Here is a 19,549-nt window from a genome sequence, read left to right as displayed (position 1 = left end):
GATGGAACATGATGGATCGTTCTGCGGTAGAGCCCTCTTTGGGCACAATTAAGGGTCCAGCCCTCAAGAAACTCTGGATCTTCTCCCTTGAGGAATAACCCTGTGGTTGGTAGAGGAATTAAGTCCAGAGACACTGCAGAGCAAGTCTGAAGAGGAGCCGCATGTGCACACACTTCTCTCCTCCACGCCCAGCTCTTCTGAGCTGTGACAAGACCAGCTGTCCATAACTGAAACATCTAGTCTCATTCAAGACTTTTGCACTGGCCAGGGAGCCGGGACCGGAACGGAGGTGCTGGTGACTGGCCAGGGAGTTGGCCTGACCTGAGACCACTGGCCAACAAGGGAGCTCCTTAGTCCTGCTCCCAGGCAATCCCAGGTGCCTCTCTTCCTGAGAAGCCAATGGTTGGCCCAGAGCTCTTCTCTTCTCCTCTTCTCAGAGGAAGGATCCTGGGAGAGTATTTGGGGAGGCCTGGGTGTGGAAGGAGGCTGGGAGAATGCATGCCCTGTCTGGTTCTGAGCTAACTCTGATGGCAAGGCACCACAGGCCCAGAAAGACGGGGAGCATGAGGGACAGGTCAGTGAGGTCAGAGCATCTCAGGGACCGGGGTTTCTGGGAAGGGACCTAGACTTGAGGGCTCAGCTCCTGGCTGCTGTGACCAGAAAGAAGTGCCTTAACCGCTCCGTATCTCACTTTCCTCGTCTTTAAAAGGTTAGAACAGACCACCCACCTCCTGGGGTCGCAGTAAGGATGAAATAAAACGATCCTTGTGACTTGGCTTGTAGTAATAATGCGATACCCGTTAGTTATTTGTGCGGCACGTACCAGTCAGTCCTCGCGCCTGCGTCTGTGTGAAAGCACGTGCCTGCGCTTCCTGCCTTTTTCCTTGAAGGCGATTCCCCGTGACAACCTAGCAGCCTGAAGAACCCCCAAACATCCCGCACAGGTCTCAGCTGCCTGGGCAGAGGGATGGGATCCCACACACAACCCCCTCCCCCGCCGCGCGGTGCCTGGCGTCGACTGTCCCCTGCTGGGCGCGCCCAGTGGCAGAACACCGTGCGCGCGTGCAGGTCCACACACGCGCACACACACACACACACACACACACGCTCGCGCGTAGGGCTCGGGTAGGCGCGGCGGGGCTGGTAGGCGGAGCGGGGCCATTGTTCTGCAGTAGCTCCCCGCCCGGCTCCGCGCGGGGAGCTGTCCCTCATGCCCCCTGTCAGGCGGGACCCCGCCGGCCCCCTGGGCTCGCGACCCCAGCTCTGAAGCCACGCCTGCCCTCCCACGCGTTCCTGCGAGCGGGAAGGCGGGAGCGAGCCACGCGCCGAGGTCGGGCCCGGGGCTTCCCCGCTGTTGCCGCGGAGACTTCCGCGGGGCCAGTCCCGCCGCCGAGTGCGGTGGCCCGGTCCCGGGCGGGTGCCCGCGCCCCCATCCCCCACCCCCCTACACCAGGCCCCGGCCCTCTCCCGCGAGCGGAGGGAAGGCTCCCGAGCGCCTCCGAGGCCGCGGGATGCCGGGCACAGGCCCAGCGGCGGGTGGAAGCGAAGCCGAGCAGGAGAAAGAGAGGGGAGGGGGAGCGAGTAGCTCGCGGCCGAGGGAACAGCAGATTGCGCCCAGCCAATGGCAAGGGCTGGACGAGGTGGCACCAAATTCCCTTCGGCCAATGACGCGCCAGATTCTACAGAAGGCCATTAGCATTTCCCTAGGGGCAGGGGAAGGGGCTGGGGCTGCGGCTGCGGAGCCGCGGTGTTTCTGCAGCATCCTGTTTGCGCGTCTCCAGTCCGCAGCACGCCTTGGCTCTGTCTCCTCCCCTCTCCCGCCCAGGCGGGTCTCCCAGGGTGAGCTAACTCCGCGCACTTTGCCCCTTGTTGGCAGCGAATAAAAGGGGTCTGAGGAACTACGGGACTCGGTCAGCCACGGCCAGCTGTAGCCTTTAAATCCCCAGCCTGGGTAGATCCACGTACCGCAGATCGGAGCCCGACACCGATCCAGCGCGCACCGCGCAGAGTAGGCTCCGAGAGCAGTGCCGCGGGTCACCGCGCAAAAGCCGGCTCGGTAACCGAAGTCTACGTGTGTGCGGGCTGTCCCGAACTGCGCTGTGCCGTTTCAGCCGCGGGCGAGTGATCCCAGCATCCGAGAGCCCAGATGCCGGCCCACTTGCTGCAAGAGGAGGTGAGCTCTGAGCAGTTGCCCCAGACCGCGGGTTCGCAGGCGCTGGGGGGACGAGAGCGTTGCGGTCTCCGCGGACTATTAGCCATCTTTTGCGAGTTGTACTGCTTTTAATTTGTTGGGAATGTGGATTGTAATTTGCGGACTTTGTTCCCCAACTTTTGTTTCTTAAGCTTTAAAGAAAAACCCGGTCGTACTTTTATGTCTGTGTGCATGCGGGGTTTCCTTTGTGCGTTCTTAGGGGTATGAGTGTTTTACTCCTGCTTTTTACTGCACCTTCACCTTGAGGTTCCACTACCCTCCACAACCCATCTGCACAGTTCCTGGGGCCGTGCCTCTCTTCCATCAGGGGTGTTCCGGGCTCCCAGTTAATGCGGGCTTTGGGGTCGGGGTCTGTGTCTGTTCGCCACCATTCCCCCAGCTTGAGTAGAGAGTGAAGTGGCAGGGGCTACTGCACGTGTCCTCGCCTCTCCTGACTCTGCTTCCTCTCCCCTCCAGATCTCTAGCTCCTACACAACCACCACCACCATCACAGCGCCTCCCTCCAGGATTCTGCAGAATGGAGGAGGCAAGTTGGAGAAGCCTTCTCTATACTTGGAAGAAGACATCCGCCCTGAAATAAAAGATGACATCTTTGACCCAAGCTACAAAGATCCGGAGGGCCCAAAGCCCAAGGTTGAGTATGTTTGGAGAAACATCATCCTTATGTCTCTGCTACACTTGGGAGCCCTGTGTGGGATCGTGCTGATTCCCACCTGCAAGATCTACACCTATATCTGGGGTAAGAGATTCCCTTGTTCTTCCGACCTAGTACCCCTGGTTCTCCCTACTCCTTCAATAAGGTAGGATCTTGCAAAGAGCAGAGGCAACAGCCCTTCCAGGCCCAGGTTTTCCCAGCCATGTCTCTTGATGACCCGACGATGGTGGCTGTGAATGGAGCCAGGGGGGATGGGGGGTCCTTCAATGTGGATGTTGGGCGGGGAATCCTGAGACCATGTGCTGCAGGCCTTGAAATGAGTAGACCTGTGCCAGAGAGTCAGCTTTCCCTGTTTTAAGTCATTTGCTTGGCTGCCTGTCCCAGCCCTACCAGCCACAAAAGATTCAAGGCCATGACCTGGAAGGCATGGGAACGTGGGACTAGAGCAGCAGCTCTGGGGGGGGGGTATGCTGAGCAGAGTCATAGCACAGCAAGGGAACCTGCTCGGGACAAGACTCAGTGGAAGAGGGAGGAACAGAGAAGAGGTTATCCACAAAATTCTTTTGCCCTGGTCCTTGGCCCAGCCAGCCTCCTTTGTTAAACAGATGGACCAAGAAGGCTCCTGTATAACCCAGGTTACACAGATGTGTTGCTCTGTGACTCCATGTAAGTCTCCAGGGAGCTATACGTGCCACCAAATGAACATGTTCTGGGAATGAAATGAGGTCAAGGAAGCATTTCCTTTTCCCATCTAGCCTGCTCTAGCCCCTCTCTCCTAATGTCATGAAGTCCCCCCCCTTGCCAGGGACAGAGAAGAGAGCCCTCAGCAGCCCCAGCCTCAAGGCTGCTGCAGTGAGGGAGACAGTTCCCAGTTTGTCCCTGACCTGTCCTTAGCTCAGCTCTTTCAGGGATGCCTGGGTATGGTCTGATGGCAGGGCCCTGCCCCCTGTACACACACATGTGCTTTGCAGGCATTTTCACCTCCGCCACGCAAAGCCTGACTTGGGGAGGGCAGCGGGGAGCAGAGAGCTCCAGTGTCCTAGGGGCTCCGCATTGGCCCTCTCTGCGGCCGGTGAGAAAGGAAAGATTGTCCTCCAGAAAACCACATTAGGGGTTCCAGCGCCGTCTTGGGTATGGGGTGCTTGCCAACAGCTGCACTCTTGGAGAACAGTTGTGTCGAAGGGCTGGTGGGCCAAGTTTTAGCTGATTCCCCCAGGACCTCTTTGGTCTAAAAGTGGTAGGATCTGGTCCCTGAAGCTTTGTCTTGGGAAGTCCTGAGTGCCCCAGACAGAGAAATGCAGCTGGGTAGACCCCCTCTCTTTGGGATCTCAATTTTTCTAGGTACAAACTGGGACAACAGTACTTTTTTAGGATTAGGTAGGTAGTTCTCCTTAGAGTATATGTGTGTCATTGCTGGGGCTGGCCAGGCTCTGGAAATCAGTTCATCTGCAGACCAGGAAGAGCTCTTCTATTTGGGAGGGGAGGGGGATGTGTGTTCTCTGCCCCTCCGAGAAGCCAGCAGAACTTCAGCCGTATCCGGAGAGGTCAAGAGCAGGGATAAGAATCCTCCAGGGAGACTGTGGATTCTTGTCTCCACCCCTTCTCCCCAGTAGAGGAGTCTTCACAAGTAGTTTTTGTCACCTGCAAGCCCCTTCCAGCCTCAGGACGCCCTGTAGGCCTTGTGAAGCCCAGAGCTTGGCCAGACTGCCACTCATCGCTCCTCACCCTTGGCTGCTGGTGCAGGGGGCAGAGGGCAATCCACAAACCCAGGCTGTACCTGCTAGCTTTTGGGTGCCCTGTCCATGGATGTGTACTGTGCCTTTGGACAGAGAAACATGGCCCAGGGGGACTGGATGGTGACCTTTTTTCCTGTTCCTTGGCCATGTGGTAGATGACTTCGCTGACCGAATGACCAGCTGGATGAAGGGAAATCAGAACTTGTCCATGTTAAGGAACAAGGGGGAGAGGGGAGGGTCAGAGGTCTACCTGCAGAGTTTAGGAGCTTGGCTTCACCTTTTCTTGTTTTCTCCCTAAGGACAGTGTTAAATTAGCAACTGGTTGTGAGTCCAGTATTTCTCATGACTCTGAGCAATTTTGAGAGCCTCTCAGAAGAGCCCTTAGGCTGAAAAGAGATCTCTGGCAACACTGAGGGCCAAGGGGTAAAATTTCTCAAGTCTCTTTCTTGGAGTCAAAACTAGGAGACTTTACTTAGGCCGACAATTTGGACATTAATAGAGATGTGACTCTCCCAACTGGCTTAAGGTCTTCTATTAGATAGGCTTTCGAGGTTGATAGGAAAAGGCACCAGAGTGTATGGGCTCTTTTCCCAATGCCCCCGGTAATACTAGGATCTTAGGCACTGAGTCAACTTGGCCAGGGTCGTCTCTGGCATGAAACAACCCTAGGGGCTTCCTTTGTTCTGAGCTGAGTGCTACTGCTTTCTGCCCAAAGCCATTTTCTTTCCTCCTTGGTGTTCGGTGGGCTGTGGCTAAACTGTCACTTTCCAGGTGCAGATGCAGGCAGATACTCTATCTGGAAAGAAGTCAGCACATGGCCTGAGGCCAGCAAATCACCTGAGGCCCTAATGCCAGAGCAGAGTATGGGACTATGGGTAGAACTTTTGCTGGGACAGACTCTGGCTCCATGGCTCTCCTCCAGATCCTGGAGGAGGGGTAGGAGAGCATGGAGGGAGACAGGGTTCGGGGAGGAGGGGGGCGGGGGGTTGTTTAGGAAACTGGTATCTATGGCTGGAGAACACAGGACAATTTGTGACAATGTGCAGTGTCTCCGACTGCGACTAAGTTCTGTGGCCACTGAAGATCCATTGTTTCCAGCTGCTTCCCTAGGAATGAAACATTGTCAACAGTCAGCGCTCTACCAAGGTCTCTGCCCCTGCCTGCTAGAGCCAACAGAGGAGGACGGGCATACCCAGAAACCCACTTCCCAGTTAGAGACTATCTCTCTCTATCATCGAGAGATTAGATCCTGCAGGCTTCCAGGAAAGGTGAGGCAGGACAGTGTTGGGGTGTTTCACCGAAACCTTGGAGGCTATCCCGCCACCATCTAGAATTAGCCTTGCCAGAGGGAGTATGGGCTGACCAAGGCACGGGGCAGGGGCAAAGGAGAGTCGCAGGAACCATGTGCATATCTTGGGGAGGTGGATGGAACAGCAAGAACAAAGAATGCTTGTTGACCGAGAACTTGGTTTCAAACCATGGCTCCATTTCTTACCAGCCATGTGACCAGAGATAAACACTTAACTTTCAACTGCAAAGTGAGGATGTTAAACCCCATTCAAGGTACTCAAGGAATCAGAGAAGATAAAATCATTGGCAAAGCTTAAGATACTGTGCAGATAGGACTTAGGTACAGGGCAGATTTTCTCCTGATAGGACCGTACTGCCTGCTAGAATATTTGAGTGCTTTTATACTAGTTGGTAAATAACCATAGTTCAGAACCCTGTGAGTGTCGCTGAAAGCCCAGGGTCCCTGGAATTGGTCAGTGCTCAGACCATACTAGCTTTCAAATAGTTTAATACCACCCTGGCTTATGGGTCCTGAAATTCGCAGGAGTAGTCTGTGGTCCTTGAAACTTTCGAAAAGGTTAGCTAAGGTCAAAGGAGATGGGCCCGGGGACAGTGTCCCTCATGACGGAGAATGACAAGTAGCTAGCTCGGTGGTAAGAGCCCTCTTCTCTGCCTGGCCTTTCTCAAGTGCCTGAGACTCAGCTAATTCCAGAGGATGGGCGGTGATGGTATTTTTCAAGGGGTAAAAGTGAAGGGACAGAGGAGACCAAGGCATCCCTGGAGTTCAGGGTGAAACAAATCCTCACCCAGAGCCTAAAGAACACACAGACTCAGATGGGAGAGCATCAGGTGAATGCCTTCCCTGAATCGTGACTACCCACACTGACTTCCCCTGGCAGGATTCTTCTGCTATTTGATCAGTGCTGTGGGCATAACAGCAGGAGCTCATCGCCTGTGGAGTCACCGGACTTACAAAGCTCGGCTGCCCCTGAGGCTCTTCCTGATCATTGCCAACACGGTGGCATTCCAGGTGAGAAGCTGGCTTTGCTCAGCTCTTTGCTCTCCACTCTTTTGATGGTCCGGCGGCAGAATGGAGAAGCTCAGCTCCTGGAGAGCAGCCACGCCTGGGCAGCACTTGACTTTCCTCTCCCCTTAGGGTCACCTCAAGTGCAGCCCCAGTCCCTAAGTCCACACCGGAAAAGGGAAGTAGAGAGATACATAGGTAATAGTCTCAGTGTCATGGGATGGTTTTTTGATCCTAGGGTCCGTCTGTTGTCATGCAGTCTTGGCTGTTGTAAGGGGTCATAGTGCATAAGCCAGGAACTGACCCTGGTTTCCTGGGCAGACGCTGGACGATACAGTCACTATTTTAGGTGAAAATCTTAGGATTCCACCACAACGGGATTGAGGTTAATGTTGCATAGACTCTTGAACTCTATGTTCTCAGGTCTAAGAGCAAATACTTCTGTAGCACTATGTGCCTGACTATTCTAAGCCCTTGACATAAATTACCTCATTAAATCCTCACAACAATCTTAGAAGGTAGGTACTATGACCCCCAGTTTACAGATGAGGAAATGGCGTCCCTGAGAAGTTAGGTAGACCAACATTATGGTCCTATCTTGGGCTGCCAGGCTGGCTAAGTCAAATATTGAGGGTTGTTGAGGCAGAAAGTTGATAGCAGAGACAGAATGCAGGGGATTGGAAGAAGGGAACTCCTGGTTGTTAAGGGGTAGCAAGGGACGAAAGATGGCCTGCGGTGTGGAGCTTAGCTGGGAGCCAGAGGACAAAGGAAAGAAACCAAATTGGTCCCCTTCTTCGTGGCAGTGTCCCAGGTACTTGCCACAGTCACATAATCCTCTCGGTCATAGCACTTTATGCCGTGAGGGCTCCTGATGTTGTCTTTGTGGGGCAAAGGAAGAGATTTGGCACATCCTTTAAGGTATTAAAAGAATCCCAGAGGAGCCCCGAGATCATTTGGAAATGTGGCCAAGATCATGATTTCTATGCCTGGCCATGGTCTGTATGCAAGGCATCAGAATGGAGCTCCCCGAAGCTTCACCCACCAACCAGGACCTGGGATGCAAGGCTGCCTGCCTCGTGTTCTCCATGCCCAGGGGTTTGGCATTCCGTGAGGACCTTTTCCAACATTTTTTCTTGCTTGAAGGATTGCAATGTACTTTTCTAATGAAACTCTGAACTCTGTACGGTCTGTCTCCATTCTGCCCACCATATAACCTTCAAGAAGCTAGTCCTGTTCATGTGTCCTGGGACTTTAAATTGCTTTTCCACTTCAGCTTCAGTGGCAAGTTGGGGGAGCAGAGGGGGCAACTGCATGACTCCTTTGGTACCCCAATGCCTGGGTATTTTTTGAGGTTGCGCTGAGAGCCAGGGGCTCTTAGAGTTGCCTATCCATTGGAATTCCCCTAAGACTCTCTCTCTCGCCAGGCCTACACCCCTCTTCTCTGTCCCTCCAGAATGACGTGTATGAATGGGCCCGAGACCACCGTGCCCACCACAAGTTTTCAGAAACAGATGCTGATCCTCACAACTCCCGGCGTGGCTTTTTCTTCTCTCACGTGGGTTGGCTGCTTGTACGCAAACACCCAGCCGTCAAAGAGAAGGGTGCTTTGCTAGACTTGTCTGACCTAAAAGCTGAGAAGCTGGTGATGTTCCAGAGAAGGTGAGTGAAGCAATGATGGAACGGGGCATCTAGTGTTTGGGGAACCCCCTTTTTTCTCCGAGAGCTTATAAACTTAAGCTGAGAAATTTATTGGGTTTTCATGTTCCAAATTCAATTTAAAACCCTAACATTTAATAGCCCACAGGCTCACGGCTGTGGACTATTGTTCTTCCTCTCAGAGCTCTCGTAATTAAGCCAGTTAGATTCAACAAATACTTACTGACCTAGGACAGTCACAGATACAAGAGACGAATGTGCCACAGTCCTTACCTTCAAGGAGTTTGTAGCTTTATTGGGAAGCAGAGGGAAAACCAGGGATCTGAGTAACTATGATACGTGGCAAGATATTTTCTTTACCAATGAGAGGCACAAAGGAAAGGGAGCTAGTGTGGTAGGGGACATCGGGGAAGGGTTTACGAAGAAGGGAGCTTTGGAATCCACTGATGGATAGAGATTTTCACAGGTGTGCGTAGGGAGGGAGAGTACAAACAGAAAGAACATGAAAGCATGTTCCAGCAACAAAGACCTTTTGCTTGAAGCGTCGGGTGTGGTCGAAGTAAGACCAGAAAGAGGCTGATGCTATTCTTATAGAGCCTTAAAAGCAGATTTAGGATTTACTTCAATAGGCAGTGGGAAACCATTACAAGTTTTTTGAGCAGGAATGTGGCATAACTGGAGGTGTGCTTTAGAAAGGTCACTCTCGGAATGGTTGAAAAAAAGCATTGAGTCAAAGAGGTGAGAAGCAGGGCCACAAGTTAGGAGCTAACGGGGATCCGTGGAGGGAAGCAGCAGCAGGAACGGAAAGTTTGAGGCAGGGAATACTAATGATATGAGTATAAGACTTGGCTGCTGCAGAGAAGCAGGAAATCCATTCCCTAGGAATGTCAATGGCATGGTCTACATTTGAGGCAGTGGAGAATGGCGTGGGGCCTCCAGAGGGCTTGCGCGCATCCAGGACACCCTGTGCCTCTCTAAGGAAGAAAAGGAACGATTTTGGGGTGGCTAGCAGGACCTGGGGGCAAGGCACGAACCCTAGACTGCAAAAAACATGAACGGGAAAGAGAAAGGAGCCTAAAGGCAGAATGGAAAAACAGCCTGGGAAGGAGAACTCAGTTTATGAGTTGGTAATCTGGACCTCATCTGTTTTACCAAGATGGTATTATGCTATAGTCAGAAAGAACAATGGATTCAGAGTCTGGAGACAAGCCTTCCAATCCTTGCTCCACCGGTTTCTACCCATGCGATCCTAGAAAAATCAATGAACCCCTCACTACCTCATTTTCTAAAAACTGGGACATTCTCAAAAGATTTCCCCACCCCATCCCCTCTTTCTCTGCCTTCGGCTACACAGTGCTCAAGGAGAAGGGAAGAGAGAGCCCCACCAGTGGCAGAGGAAAATCAGGTGGGTCCAAGAGCCCTCCTCTGTCCTCTGACTCGGCGTCTGGTCTCTCGATGCAGGTACTACAAACCCAGCGTCCTGCTGATGTGCTTCCTCCTGCCCACCCTTGTGCCCTGGTATTTCTGGGGTGAGACTTTTATACACAGCTTGTTCGTCGCCACTTTCTTGCGTTATGCCATTGTGCTCAATGCCACGTGGCTGGTGAACAGTGCTGCCCACCTCTACGGATATCGCCCTTATGACAAGAACATTAGCCCCCGAGAGAATATCCTGGTTTCCCTGGGAGCTGCAGGTAAGTCCACAGTCCACAGCAAGACCCTTTCTAGTGGTCTGCTGGTTCATTAGGCGAGGAGCCAGAAAAACCAGATTAACTTGTTTTAGGACTTCTTTCTGTCTGGTTTTCCACTACAAAATGAAGGGACAATATATAAGAAAACTCTCTGGAGTTGGGCAATAGGTCTTGTGTAAAAAGAAAAGGGTAAAGAACAGCAGTGCATTTGATTTCAGGTTCCGGAACCTTTGCAAACGCTATGTATGATAAACCCCTTTGGGTGTTCCTTTTTCCAGTCACCTCTAGGGCTGGACTGCAAGTCTTTCTTGGGGCAGGGAATGCATAAATGGAATAAGAGGATCATCTGAGTGGGCCGCGAGCCTAGTGTTTTATATATAAACATGCTATATAGGAGCACCTGGTTGTGCAGTCGGTTAGGCATCCGACTCTTGGTTTCGGCTTCGGTTGTGATCTTGGGGTCGTGAGACCAGGCCCCAGGTCGGGCTCCAAGCTCACTGAAGCGTCTGCTTGGGATTCCCTCTCCCTCTCCCTCTGCCCTTCCCCACTGCTCGCTCTCTCTCAAAAAAAAATAAAAATAAAAATCTTAAGTCTTAATAAAAAAAAGAAATAAACATGCTATATAAAAGGTAGAATAATTCCTTGTAATTTAATTCAATCGACTTCTGTTTTCCCTTCTTGCCGTATTCAGGTAGGCCACATTTGAAGTGTATGCCATGTCGTATTGGTTGGTGGTGCCAATACGAAGGACATCAAAGCACTTGTTTATGGCCCTTAATGACCACCTATCAGTCTTATCTCTTTTGTCTTTTCTTTTTCTCTCTTCTGCTTCTATTCTGTGCCAGGAGCAGCCCTTCCCCACAACATGGCTTAGGGAACCACCAGTAAAGCCGGTAGTGTGCTCACTGATCTAATGCTGACTATTCATGAATTGATTTCTGTCGTTCCTGTCCCACTAGCCAGAGCCTAAGACAACAGGCTTCTACCATCTGTCTCCATTCTTTGTCTGTCACTGTTTTCAACTAAATATAGACCTTGATCAAGGCCTGGAATTTATTTTCCTTAAGCAGAACCTGTGGCCTCTCCCTCCCCAGTGATCAGTGCCATTAGTCATCTGGTATAGCTAGGCAGCCTCACTGGTGCCCACGTCTCTGCATGCCACAGCAGAACCTTCACTTTCTCTCTTTAAAATCTCCCTTTAGATTCTCAACCCCAGTCACCGCTACTGTCTGGACTAAGGCATTCTTTCCTATCTCTTTCGCACTTTCATGCATCTCACCTTCTACCATTGTACCTATTCCTACTTTGAACCATGTTTGAAATCAATCACCTCGGCTATGTAAGTCTGAGATTTTCACAGAAATAGAAGTTTCTGGAATGAGATTCACCCTGGGCCGCCACGGGGTCTATAGTGAGCTTCCCCAACTCCAGCCTCTTTATGAGCATCAGTTCAGAATGGCGAGCAGCGTCTTACTTTGTCTCAGTTACCATTCATCTCTGCTACCTGTTGCTCTCCTCCCTTATCACCTCCACCTTTGTTCTCCTGTAGCTTGTTTCTCTGCCATTCTCATCTGTTTCTTCTTGAGTTGCCTGCCCCACAGTCACATGTTCATTTTCTCCCTGCCAAAGCTGACCTCCTCCCTTGAGCCTTTCCTGGACTGTATCTTGCTGCCCCAGTTGCAAAGTCTTGTCCTTCTTCCATCCATGGACCTTCCTCTTTTTTCTCTCTCGGCTCTGTGTGTATCTGATTCCGTTTTAAACTGATAAGGAGAGGCCTGGTTTGTGCTTCTATGGAGCCTTGGTACAAAGCCACTTATGGAAATTAGTAATCCTGTCAGTACCTTTGGCCTTGTGGTTATCCCAACCTCCTACTCAGTTCACAGTGAATAATCAGGTGTCACAGGGAGAGGACATACCTTGACTTGCCCTGGATGGTGTCATTTACTCTGTAGGACTTCCTTCACTTGCTTGTTATTAATATCATTACTACTCTCCTGGGGTTCTTTTATCTTCAAAGGGCTCACCATGCTCATTTATTAACTATTCTTGACCCAGCTTTCCCCCAGCTTTAGAAGGATCAGTATTGTTAATTGTTGAATATGATCCAAAAAGAAGAGTCCTGCCAAGGGTTGGAGAACTCGCTGTTTGTGGAGTTCCCAAAGCTTTACCTCTTCCTGAAATTCTTCTGACACCAGAATGTCTTTGTTTCTCCCTCAGTCCAGCAAAGTGTGAACCGCTCCTCTCAGAACCTCAGAGGTTAGAGGGAATATCTAAGCATTTTCATTCTCATTCCCTGAGAGAAATTCTTGTTTTATTAGCATTCCCCACCCCCCTCCCATACACACACACTCGGGTTGAAGCTCAAAGAACCAGAAGCTGGAGCAGTTCTTCCAAACCAGTAGTGGTTGAGGAAACGCGGGACCCCGCACTGGGCCCTTTTTCTCCTGACGTTGGGCTATTACTGCCCAGTTCTGGCAGTACCGGCCCCCCTTGGAGGCGGTCCGAGTGCGGTGGCGGAGGCGTGCTCTCCCCGGCTTGTCGTTGTAAGAAGTGTGGCAAAAGTCCTTCATTCGGGAGTCTCTCCTCTCCCCACCCAGACGCGTGCATGTGCACCCCAAGAGCCTGTGGCGTCTCAGACCAATACTTAGGGAACTTTCCCACCTGAAATCCCTTCCCAGCCCAGAGCCATCTCTCTCTACTCGGCCTGTCCTCTGGGAGGAATCGCGGGTCCTCCTCTGACACAGGCTCCTTTCTAGGCTTGGTGGCCAGGTCTCCCCAGTTATTTCTTAAGATGCCTCCAAGGCCGGGGCGCCTGGGTGGCTCAGTCAGTTAAACGTCTGCCTTCGGCTCAGGTCATGATCCCAGGGTCCTGGGATCGAACCCCACGTCCGGCTCCCTGCTCGGTGGAGAGCCTGCTTCTCCCTCTCCCTCTGCCTACTTGTGCTCTCTATCTCTCTATCAAATAAATAAATAAAGTCTTTAAAAAAAAAAAGATGCCTCCAAGGCCATCAATCTGGTTCAGAGTCGAAGAGACTGGATTCGCTCCTTTATTCAACAGCAGCAAGTTTCTGCTAGGTTTGAGGTCGTGTGCTAGGTCCCCAGCGTGCAGAGACGGCTCCATAACCCTTGTCCTTGCTTTTGTTCCAGGGGAGGGCTTCCACAACTACCACCACTCCTTCCCCTATGACTACTCTGCCAGTGAGTACCGCTGGCACATCAACTTCACCACCTTCTTTATCGATTGCATGGCTGCCCTCGGGCTGGCTTACGACCGGAAGAAAGTATCCAAGGCTGTCGTCTTGGCCAGGATTAAAAGAACTGGAGACGGAAGCTCCAAGAGTGGCTGAGTTTGGGGTCCCTTGGGTTCCTTTTCCAAAAGCCAGCCAGGCAGAGGTTTAATGTTCTGTTTATTAACTACTGAATAATGCTACCAGGATGCTAAAGATGATGATGATGTTAACCCTTTCCAGTACAGTATTCTTTTAAAATTGAAAGCCAGCAACTCTGCCTTCATGACGCTAAGCTGAGGTTCTTATTTCTTCTCTTCTCTCTCTTCTAGTCCATTGTCCTTTTCTTTGCTTTGTCCATATCACCTTCCTTTCTCTCCTCGCTCATTGCCTCCCAGGCAAGCAGCTGGTCGTTCATGGGTGGGTGTCCAGCTTCCAAAGCCTAGACCACCTTTCTATAGCCCAAAATTAGTGGTCTTTGTCCCACATAACTCTTTCCTTGAGCTGTCCTGAGTTTTAGGGTGGGTGGCTCATGCTAGAGGTATGAGAACATACTTTCTGGGAAGGCCCCTGTTAATTATCTTCAGCTCAGGCTTTTGCAAGTTGGAATAGAAAATAACTTTATTTGGCACAAAGCTTCTAAAGCAGGTAAACTGTCGGGAGAGAGTTAGCGTGCATGGTATGATTGAGAAGTAAAGATGGGGTGAGGTGGGAAACAGGGCAAGAGGCTCCTGCTGTGATTGGACACACGGTTGCTTGCCTAGTGAGGACTTGGAGCCCCACCAGACAGCATGCCTCCTTTCTCTCCTGACTCTGACTAGGGAATGGCCACAGAGCCTGGCAATGCTAGAACACAAAAGCAGATCTCAATGTCCCAAATGTAGTTTAGGTTGGGATAAAGAAGAAGCATTAGGTTTGTAGTAAAAGTGGTCTCTGCTGGAGAAGGATTTTTTTTTTTCTTTAATAACAGGAAGATTTCTTATTCCTTATGACAAGAAATCTTGAGGTTGGTTGTTTCCAGAATTGGCAAATCTAGCAGATCATGGGATCATCAAAATTCTTTCGTCTTTCTACTCTGCCATCTTCGGGCTATTAGTTGGCTCCCATCATGGTAATAAGGTGGCTGAAGCATTTCCAGACACCCAAAAAAGGAATGTGTTTGTGGCATAGTGGTGAGCATAGTGGTCCTCCAAAAAAGGAAGGGTTTTAAGAGGTGGAGTTGGGTCCAACATAAAAATACACATACATACACAGTCTGCTTGGAACATTAAAGTAATTCACTTAGGGTATTTCCCTCTGAAAGAGGGCTGCTTGAAGAAGAGGAGAAATTAGGTGGGTTGTCTACTTTCCTCTCACTGCTGGACAGGAGATGGAGAGGTTCAGGGCCGGATCTGTTGGCAGTTCCTAAGAGATAAACAAAAGAAGGGCTCTGAGAACACATTGCCAGGGGATTCAGAAGGTTACTACTGAGTAAGTCTTTGGGTGTCCTGATTTGGAAGCCGGTTATACAAACAAGTTAAATGTTAGGTTCATTCACGAATTCCAGTTTCTCCTTGGAATGAGGACAAACCAGAAGGCTTCTCCCCGCAGTGCTGACCATTTCTCCCATTCCTTCTCAGTTAACTTTTAGCGTAAAGTATAGGACTGCCGGGGGGGCGAGGTAGGACTCTCTTAACTACTGTGGGTTTTGATTCCTAGCTCTACCCTATCTGTCCATTTTCTCCTACCGGTTCTATCTCCTGCCTGATGTTTTCTTCTTTCTCCGGACAGGAAGCCTCCTTTGTATGTATTCAGACGCAGTGATGGTTATGGCTCACCAGCGGCTCCCTCTCCTGCAGACAGAATGCTCAGGGTCACTGAACCACTGTTTCTCTTTATAAAGATGAGTAGGCTGCCACTTTCACTTGGCCTCCAGAGTCTCTCCACTTACACCCCTGTGCTCCCCTCCACACTGATGACTCAAGAGGAGGCTGGCAAACCTTATTAGAAACATCCCTGGCTCAGGCACTGTCTCTCATGAGGCACAGCCAGGCCAAAGGCTTGTGTTGTGCCAGTGAGCCAGCCACGGAGCAAAAAAAAGGGTTTGTTTTTAGCCTCCTCTGTCTGGATCAGAACATGAGAGCATGCTAGATGCCCCCTGCTTGCTTGGTATGCCTGCCCAGCCTGAGTCCGTGCTCTCAGTGGACAGTGCAATGCTTGTAGGAGTAAGAGGGAGCCTAGTCTTCACTGGGAAGCACAAGAAGCAAAGGAAAGTTCCAAAGTGCCTCACGCAAAAGGAGGCCCTGTTCCCTGGAGCCAGGGTGTATTGCAAAGCCCAGACTTGGGATCTGAGATGCCATGAACTTCACTGAACAGCATCTCTGTGCAGCAAACTAACCAGCATTCCCCACCACAGAGCCTAGGGCACACGGTAGTGTAGAAGAGGTCTGAAGAAAGCGTCAGTATTTTGAGAACCTTGGACTACCCCTATCTCTGTACCTCAGTCATCAATGCAAAAGCCTGGCTTTACTCTATGAAAGATTGGAAATGTACAATGCCAAATGTTCTGGGCACTGTTGAGCCCTAATAGTGGAAGGGAAGAGGGCCTTTCTTCCTGTATTAATTGAATAGGCAGAGGCTACAGGGGTTCCCTGGACTAAAGGCATCCTCATCTTTTAAGCTGTTTCTCAGTAGAAAAGACTCTAATGGAAGATCACTGTAGTTCAGATCTGCTGACTTGTGGACTTATCCCTTGGAAATGCCTGTTGGGTGGTTTTAATTCCACAGGTTATCAGATGCCTGCTTTATAATTTTGGACCAAAAACAAGTTTATCTTTCTATTCTAATCATGTCCCAGGGATCTGACCCATACCATGACCCTACACAAGTCTGGACAGGGTCCTCAGCCCGAGGGCCCCTCCGTACAGGAGAATGTGGAGGTGGAGGGGTGTCTGCGAGTAAAGAACACTTTCTTCAAGATTCTAAAGCTGAGTTCAGTTGACACATTAATGATCCAGAAACTCAAGTCTGAATTTCTAACAGTCCTCGCTTTGTGGGTGTGCTGACAACTTATTTGGGTGCCTTACATCTTTTCTAATCAGTGTTGCATATGAGCCTGCTCTCCCTCCCTCCTCACTCCCTCTGTGGAGTTCCTTTGCACCTGAGACCCTACAGAAGTGGCTGGTAGAAAAGGGGGTCTGGCTGGAGGATTATCAGTAGAGCTATTCGCAGGATTCCCTTCAGGGCTTCACTTTGGAAACTTTTCTTAGGGCTGTTTTTACTAAGTGCCCACATTGACGGCGGGTGGAAGTAATTTGAATGTATTTGATTTATAATATTTTTTAGATTAAAAGATGGTTGTAGCATTTAAAATGGAAACTTTTTCTCCTTGGTTTGCTAGTATCCTGAGTGTATTCTTTGTAAGTATAGCTCATATGGGTCAGCGTGAAAGGTTAAAGAAAACAAGATGTCCATGTTACGCGGGTGGTTAAGGCCAGGGCCTCTCCTACCACTGTGCCACTGACTTGCTATGTGACCCTGGGCAAGTCACTTAACTATAATGTGCCTCAGTTTTCCTTCTGTTAAAATGGGATAATAATACTGACCTACCTCACAGGGCAGTTTTGAGGCGTGACTAATGCTTTTTATAAAGCATTTTGGGATCCTTCAGCAGAGGAATTCTTTTAAGTCCTGAGTATTTTTATAAAAAGTAGCAGTATCCACCGTGAACTTGTGTCCACCATGACCCATGCGTCCTGGATGCTGTCATTAATCGATACGATTCTCTCTGAAAGATTGAATAAATCCATTGGCTAAGTGGTGGATAACTAGCCAGACAAAATTTGAGAATGCATAGACTCATTGCCATGGAAACAATACACAGGTACCTTTTCCTTGATTGGGTGGGATTTTTTTTTCCCCTTTTATGTGGGATAGTAGTTATTTGTGACCTAAGAATAATTTTGGAATAATTTCTATTAATATCAACTCTGAAGCTTAGTTGTACTGATCTGAAATTGTGTTTGTTCATAATAAAAGTGAAGTGAATCTGACTGCATTGTGTCTGGGTGATTTTTGGCTGCAATTTAAAGTTTCCTGGAACTTATCTCTATGGTCTACCATACTGTCTATGCCCTATTCCTGTACCTTTAAGAGTAAAAAAGAAGTCGATGCTACGCTGGTTGACTCATATCCCAGTAACCCGCCCTGCCCTGCCTAAGGGTAACTTTAGGTTAAACGCAGCCTTGGCAGCAGGAAACCAGGAGTCTGCTGCCATGAAGTCAAACACATTTACACCAGTTGGCGCTTTGGCCCTGGGGAAATGCCAGGTGTCTGGTGTGTCACATGGTCACATGGACCCAAGACAGAGAATCAGAGAGGAAGAGAACAGCAGGAGAGGCACTCTGGGCAAGCACATCTTTACTTTGCAATCCAGGGTGGGCAGTCCAGGTCATTTATCCAAAGAAGTGTGAAGAAATGTGGTCCCTCCTGGGAATTAAGTGGCTTCCTGAAATTGCTGATTAACCGCAGCAGGGAGAAAGGAAAAACAATCCAAGGGAAGGTTTGTAAACTACCAGAATAAAGAGGGCTCCATGATCTTAAGGTGGAAAAGCCTTTAGCCTTTACCACTTAGCTGAGAATCCTCATGTAGAAAAGAGAATGTGGACTTTTTACAGTTGGAAGGAGCTCTGTGTTCCAGTAGGAGCCACCCTGACAATGCCTAGGCTTCTAAGAGTTCCCCAGAACCAGCATCCCTAGCTTGCTAATGTAGGTTGCCTTCACCTTGGATGAGAAGCAAGATTCAGAGTAATTCTGAGCATGCAAAATCAAGTCTATATTCATTGAGGCCTTGTCAGACCTTAATAACTTGAGTGGAGAGTGGCATTCTCTTCACCAGGATCTGCCTCTCACCCCTTTCCCTCGATTTTGTTTAAAATATTCAGGCTGGACTATTGTTTCCATTGCTCTGTAACTGCACCCTTCCTTCTAAGTATCAGCTTTGTTTCCCATTAACTGGCATCCAATTGAAACAATTTATTCTCACTAAGCTCTGCTTTCTTTTCCTTTCCTCCTCGCTGCTACCTGGCTGTCCTGATTAAACCTGCTTCTCTGCTTCCTCCAGGCAGTCTGTATTTTGTATATTTGCTATTTCACCCTGTGGCAGTTTCCTGATTCCTATCTGCAAAAGTTCCCAGAAGAGGAAAGAAAGGGGAGAGCTCTTAGAGCTTGATCAGTATGTTCAATTGAATTCAAGATTGAGAGAGAAAAGGAATACTAATGAACTTCCCTGTTAAGGGTGAGTTGTACAATAAGCTCCCAGGGGGCAAGGTAATGAACTCTTCTTGATGTGTTTTGTGTGGGGAGGTAGAAAGAGGTTAAGGCTCTGTTTAGTAACTAAGGTTTAACCATGGGACAAAGGATAAAATAATTTAAGATACTGATGGAGAAGAGCATAGAAATAAGATTCCTGATACAAAATGGCCACCAGTTTTCTCCCTCTTCCCTAAAGGAAGAAACAAGATAGGCCCTAAAAGTATCCACCAGGGCAGAAAAAGAAAGAAAAGGCATCCAGATTGGAAAGGAAGAAGTAAATCCATCTCTGTATGCAAATGACAGGATTTTGTATATTAAAAAATCCTAAAGAATACACATGGAAAAAACTATTAGAGCTAACAAATTCAGCAAGGTTGCAGAATACAAGATCAATACACAAAAATCAACTGTATTTCTAGCAATGAATAATACACAAATGAAATTAAGAAAAGAATTCCACTTATAATAGCATCAAAAAGAATAAGATAAGTAGAAATAAATCTAGCCAAAGAAGCCCATAGAATGGTACATTGTTAACTACAAAATGTCATTGAAATAAATTAAAGAAGGGGCGCCTGACTGGCGCAGTTAGTAAAGCATGTGACTCTTGATCTCAGAGTTGTGAGTTCAAGCCCCATGTTGGGTTTAGAGATGACTTAAAATCTTAGGGCTCAGTCAGTTAAGCGTCTGCCTTCGGCTCAGGTCATGATCCCGGGGTCCTGGAATCGAGCCCTGTGTGGGGCTCCTTGTTCAGTGGGGAGCCTGC

At 49.5% G+C, this 19,549-nt stretch overlaps 1 protein-coding gene across 1 annotated transcript; it reads left to right on the top strand.

Moving 5' to 3' along the window:
- Positions 1-1,714: 1,714 nt before the first annotated feature.
- SCD (stearoyl-CoA desaturase) lies at positions 1,715-17,522 on the top strand. Its single transcript, XM_028098604.1, has 6 exons — positions 1,715-2,173; positions 2,669-2,951; positions 6,793-6,923; positions 8,371-8,576; positions 10,035-10,267; positions 13,412-17,522. The coding sequence occupies exons 1-6, from the start codon at positions 2,147-2,149 to the stop codon at positions 13,609-13,611; spliced, it is 1,080 nt and encodes a 359-aa protein (XP_027954405.1). The 5' UTR covers positions 1,715-2,146; the 3' UTR covers positions 13,612-17,522.
- Positions 17,523-19,549: the final 2,027 nt, after the last annotated feature.

This window comes from Eumetopias jubatus, unplaced genomic scaffold (assembly GCF_037043125.1).
Source record: "Eumetopias jubatus isolate StellerSeaLion01/CBP00866 unplaced genomic scaffold, mEumJub1_p1.0 scaffold_17, whole genome shotgun sequence".
Taxonomy (NCBI): domain Eukaryota; kingdom Metazoa; phylum Chordata; class Mammalia; order Carnivora; family Otariidae; genus Eumetopias; species Eumetopias jubatus.
The sequence above is the reverse complement of the archived record's forward strand: the minus strand, read 5'-3'. Positions and strand labels throughout refer to the sequence as shown.

Excerpts from the sequence above, each read along its gene's own strand:
- SCD (XM_028098604.1), top strand. The coding sequence starts at position 2,147 with ATGCCGGCCCACTTGCTGCAAGAGGAG. Across the intron at positions 2,952-6,792 it reads GATCTACACCTATATCTGGG|GATTCTTCTGCTATTTGATC; the intron begins GTAAGAGATTCC and ends TTCCCCTGGCAG. Across the intron at positions 10,268-13,411 it reads GGTTTCCCTGGGAGCTGCAG|GGGAGGGCTTCCACAACTAC; the intron begins GTAAGTCCACAG and ends CTTTTGTTCCAG.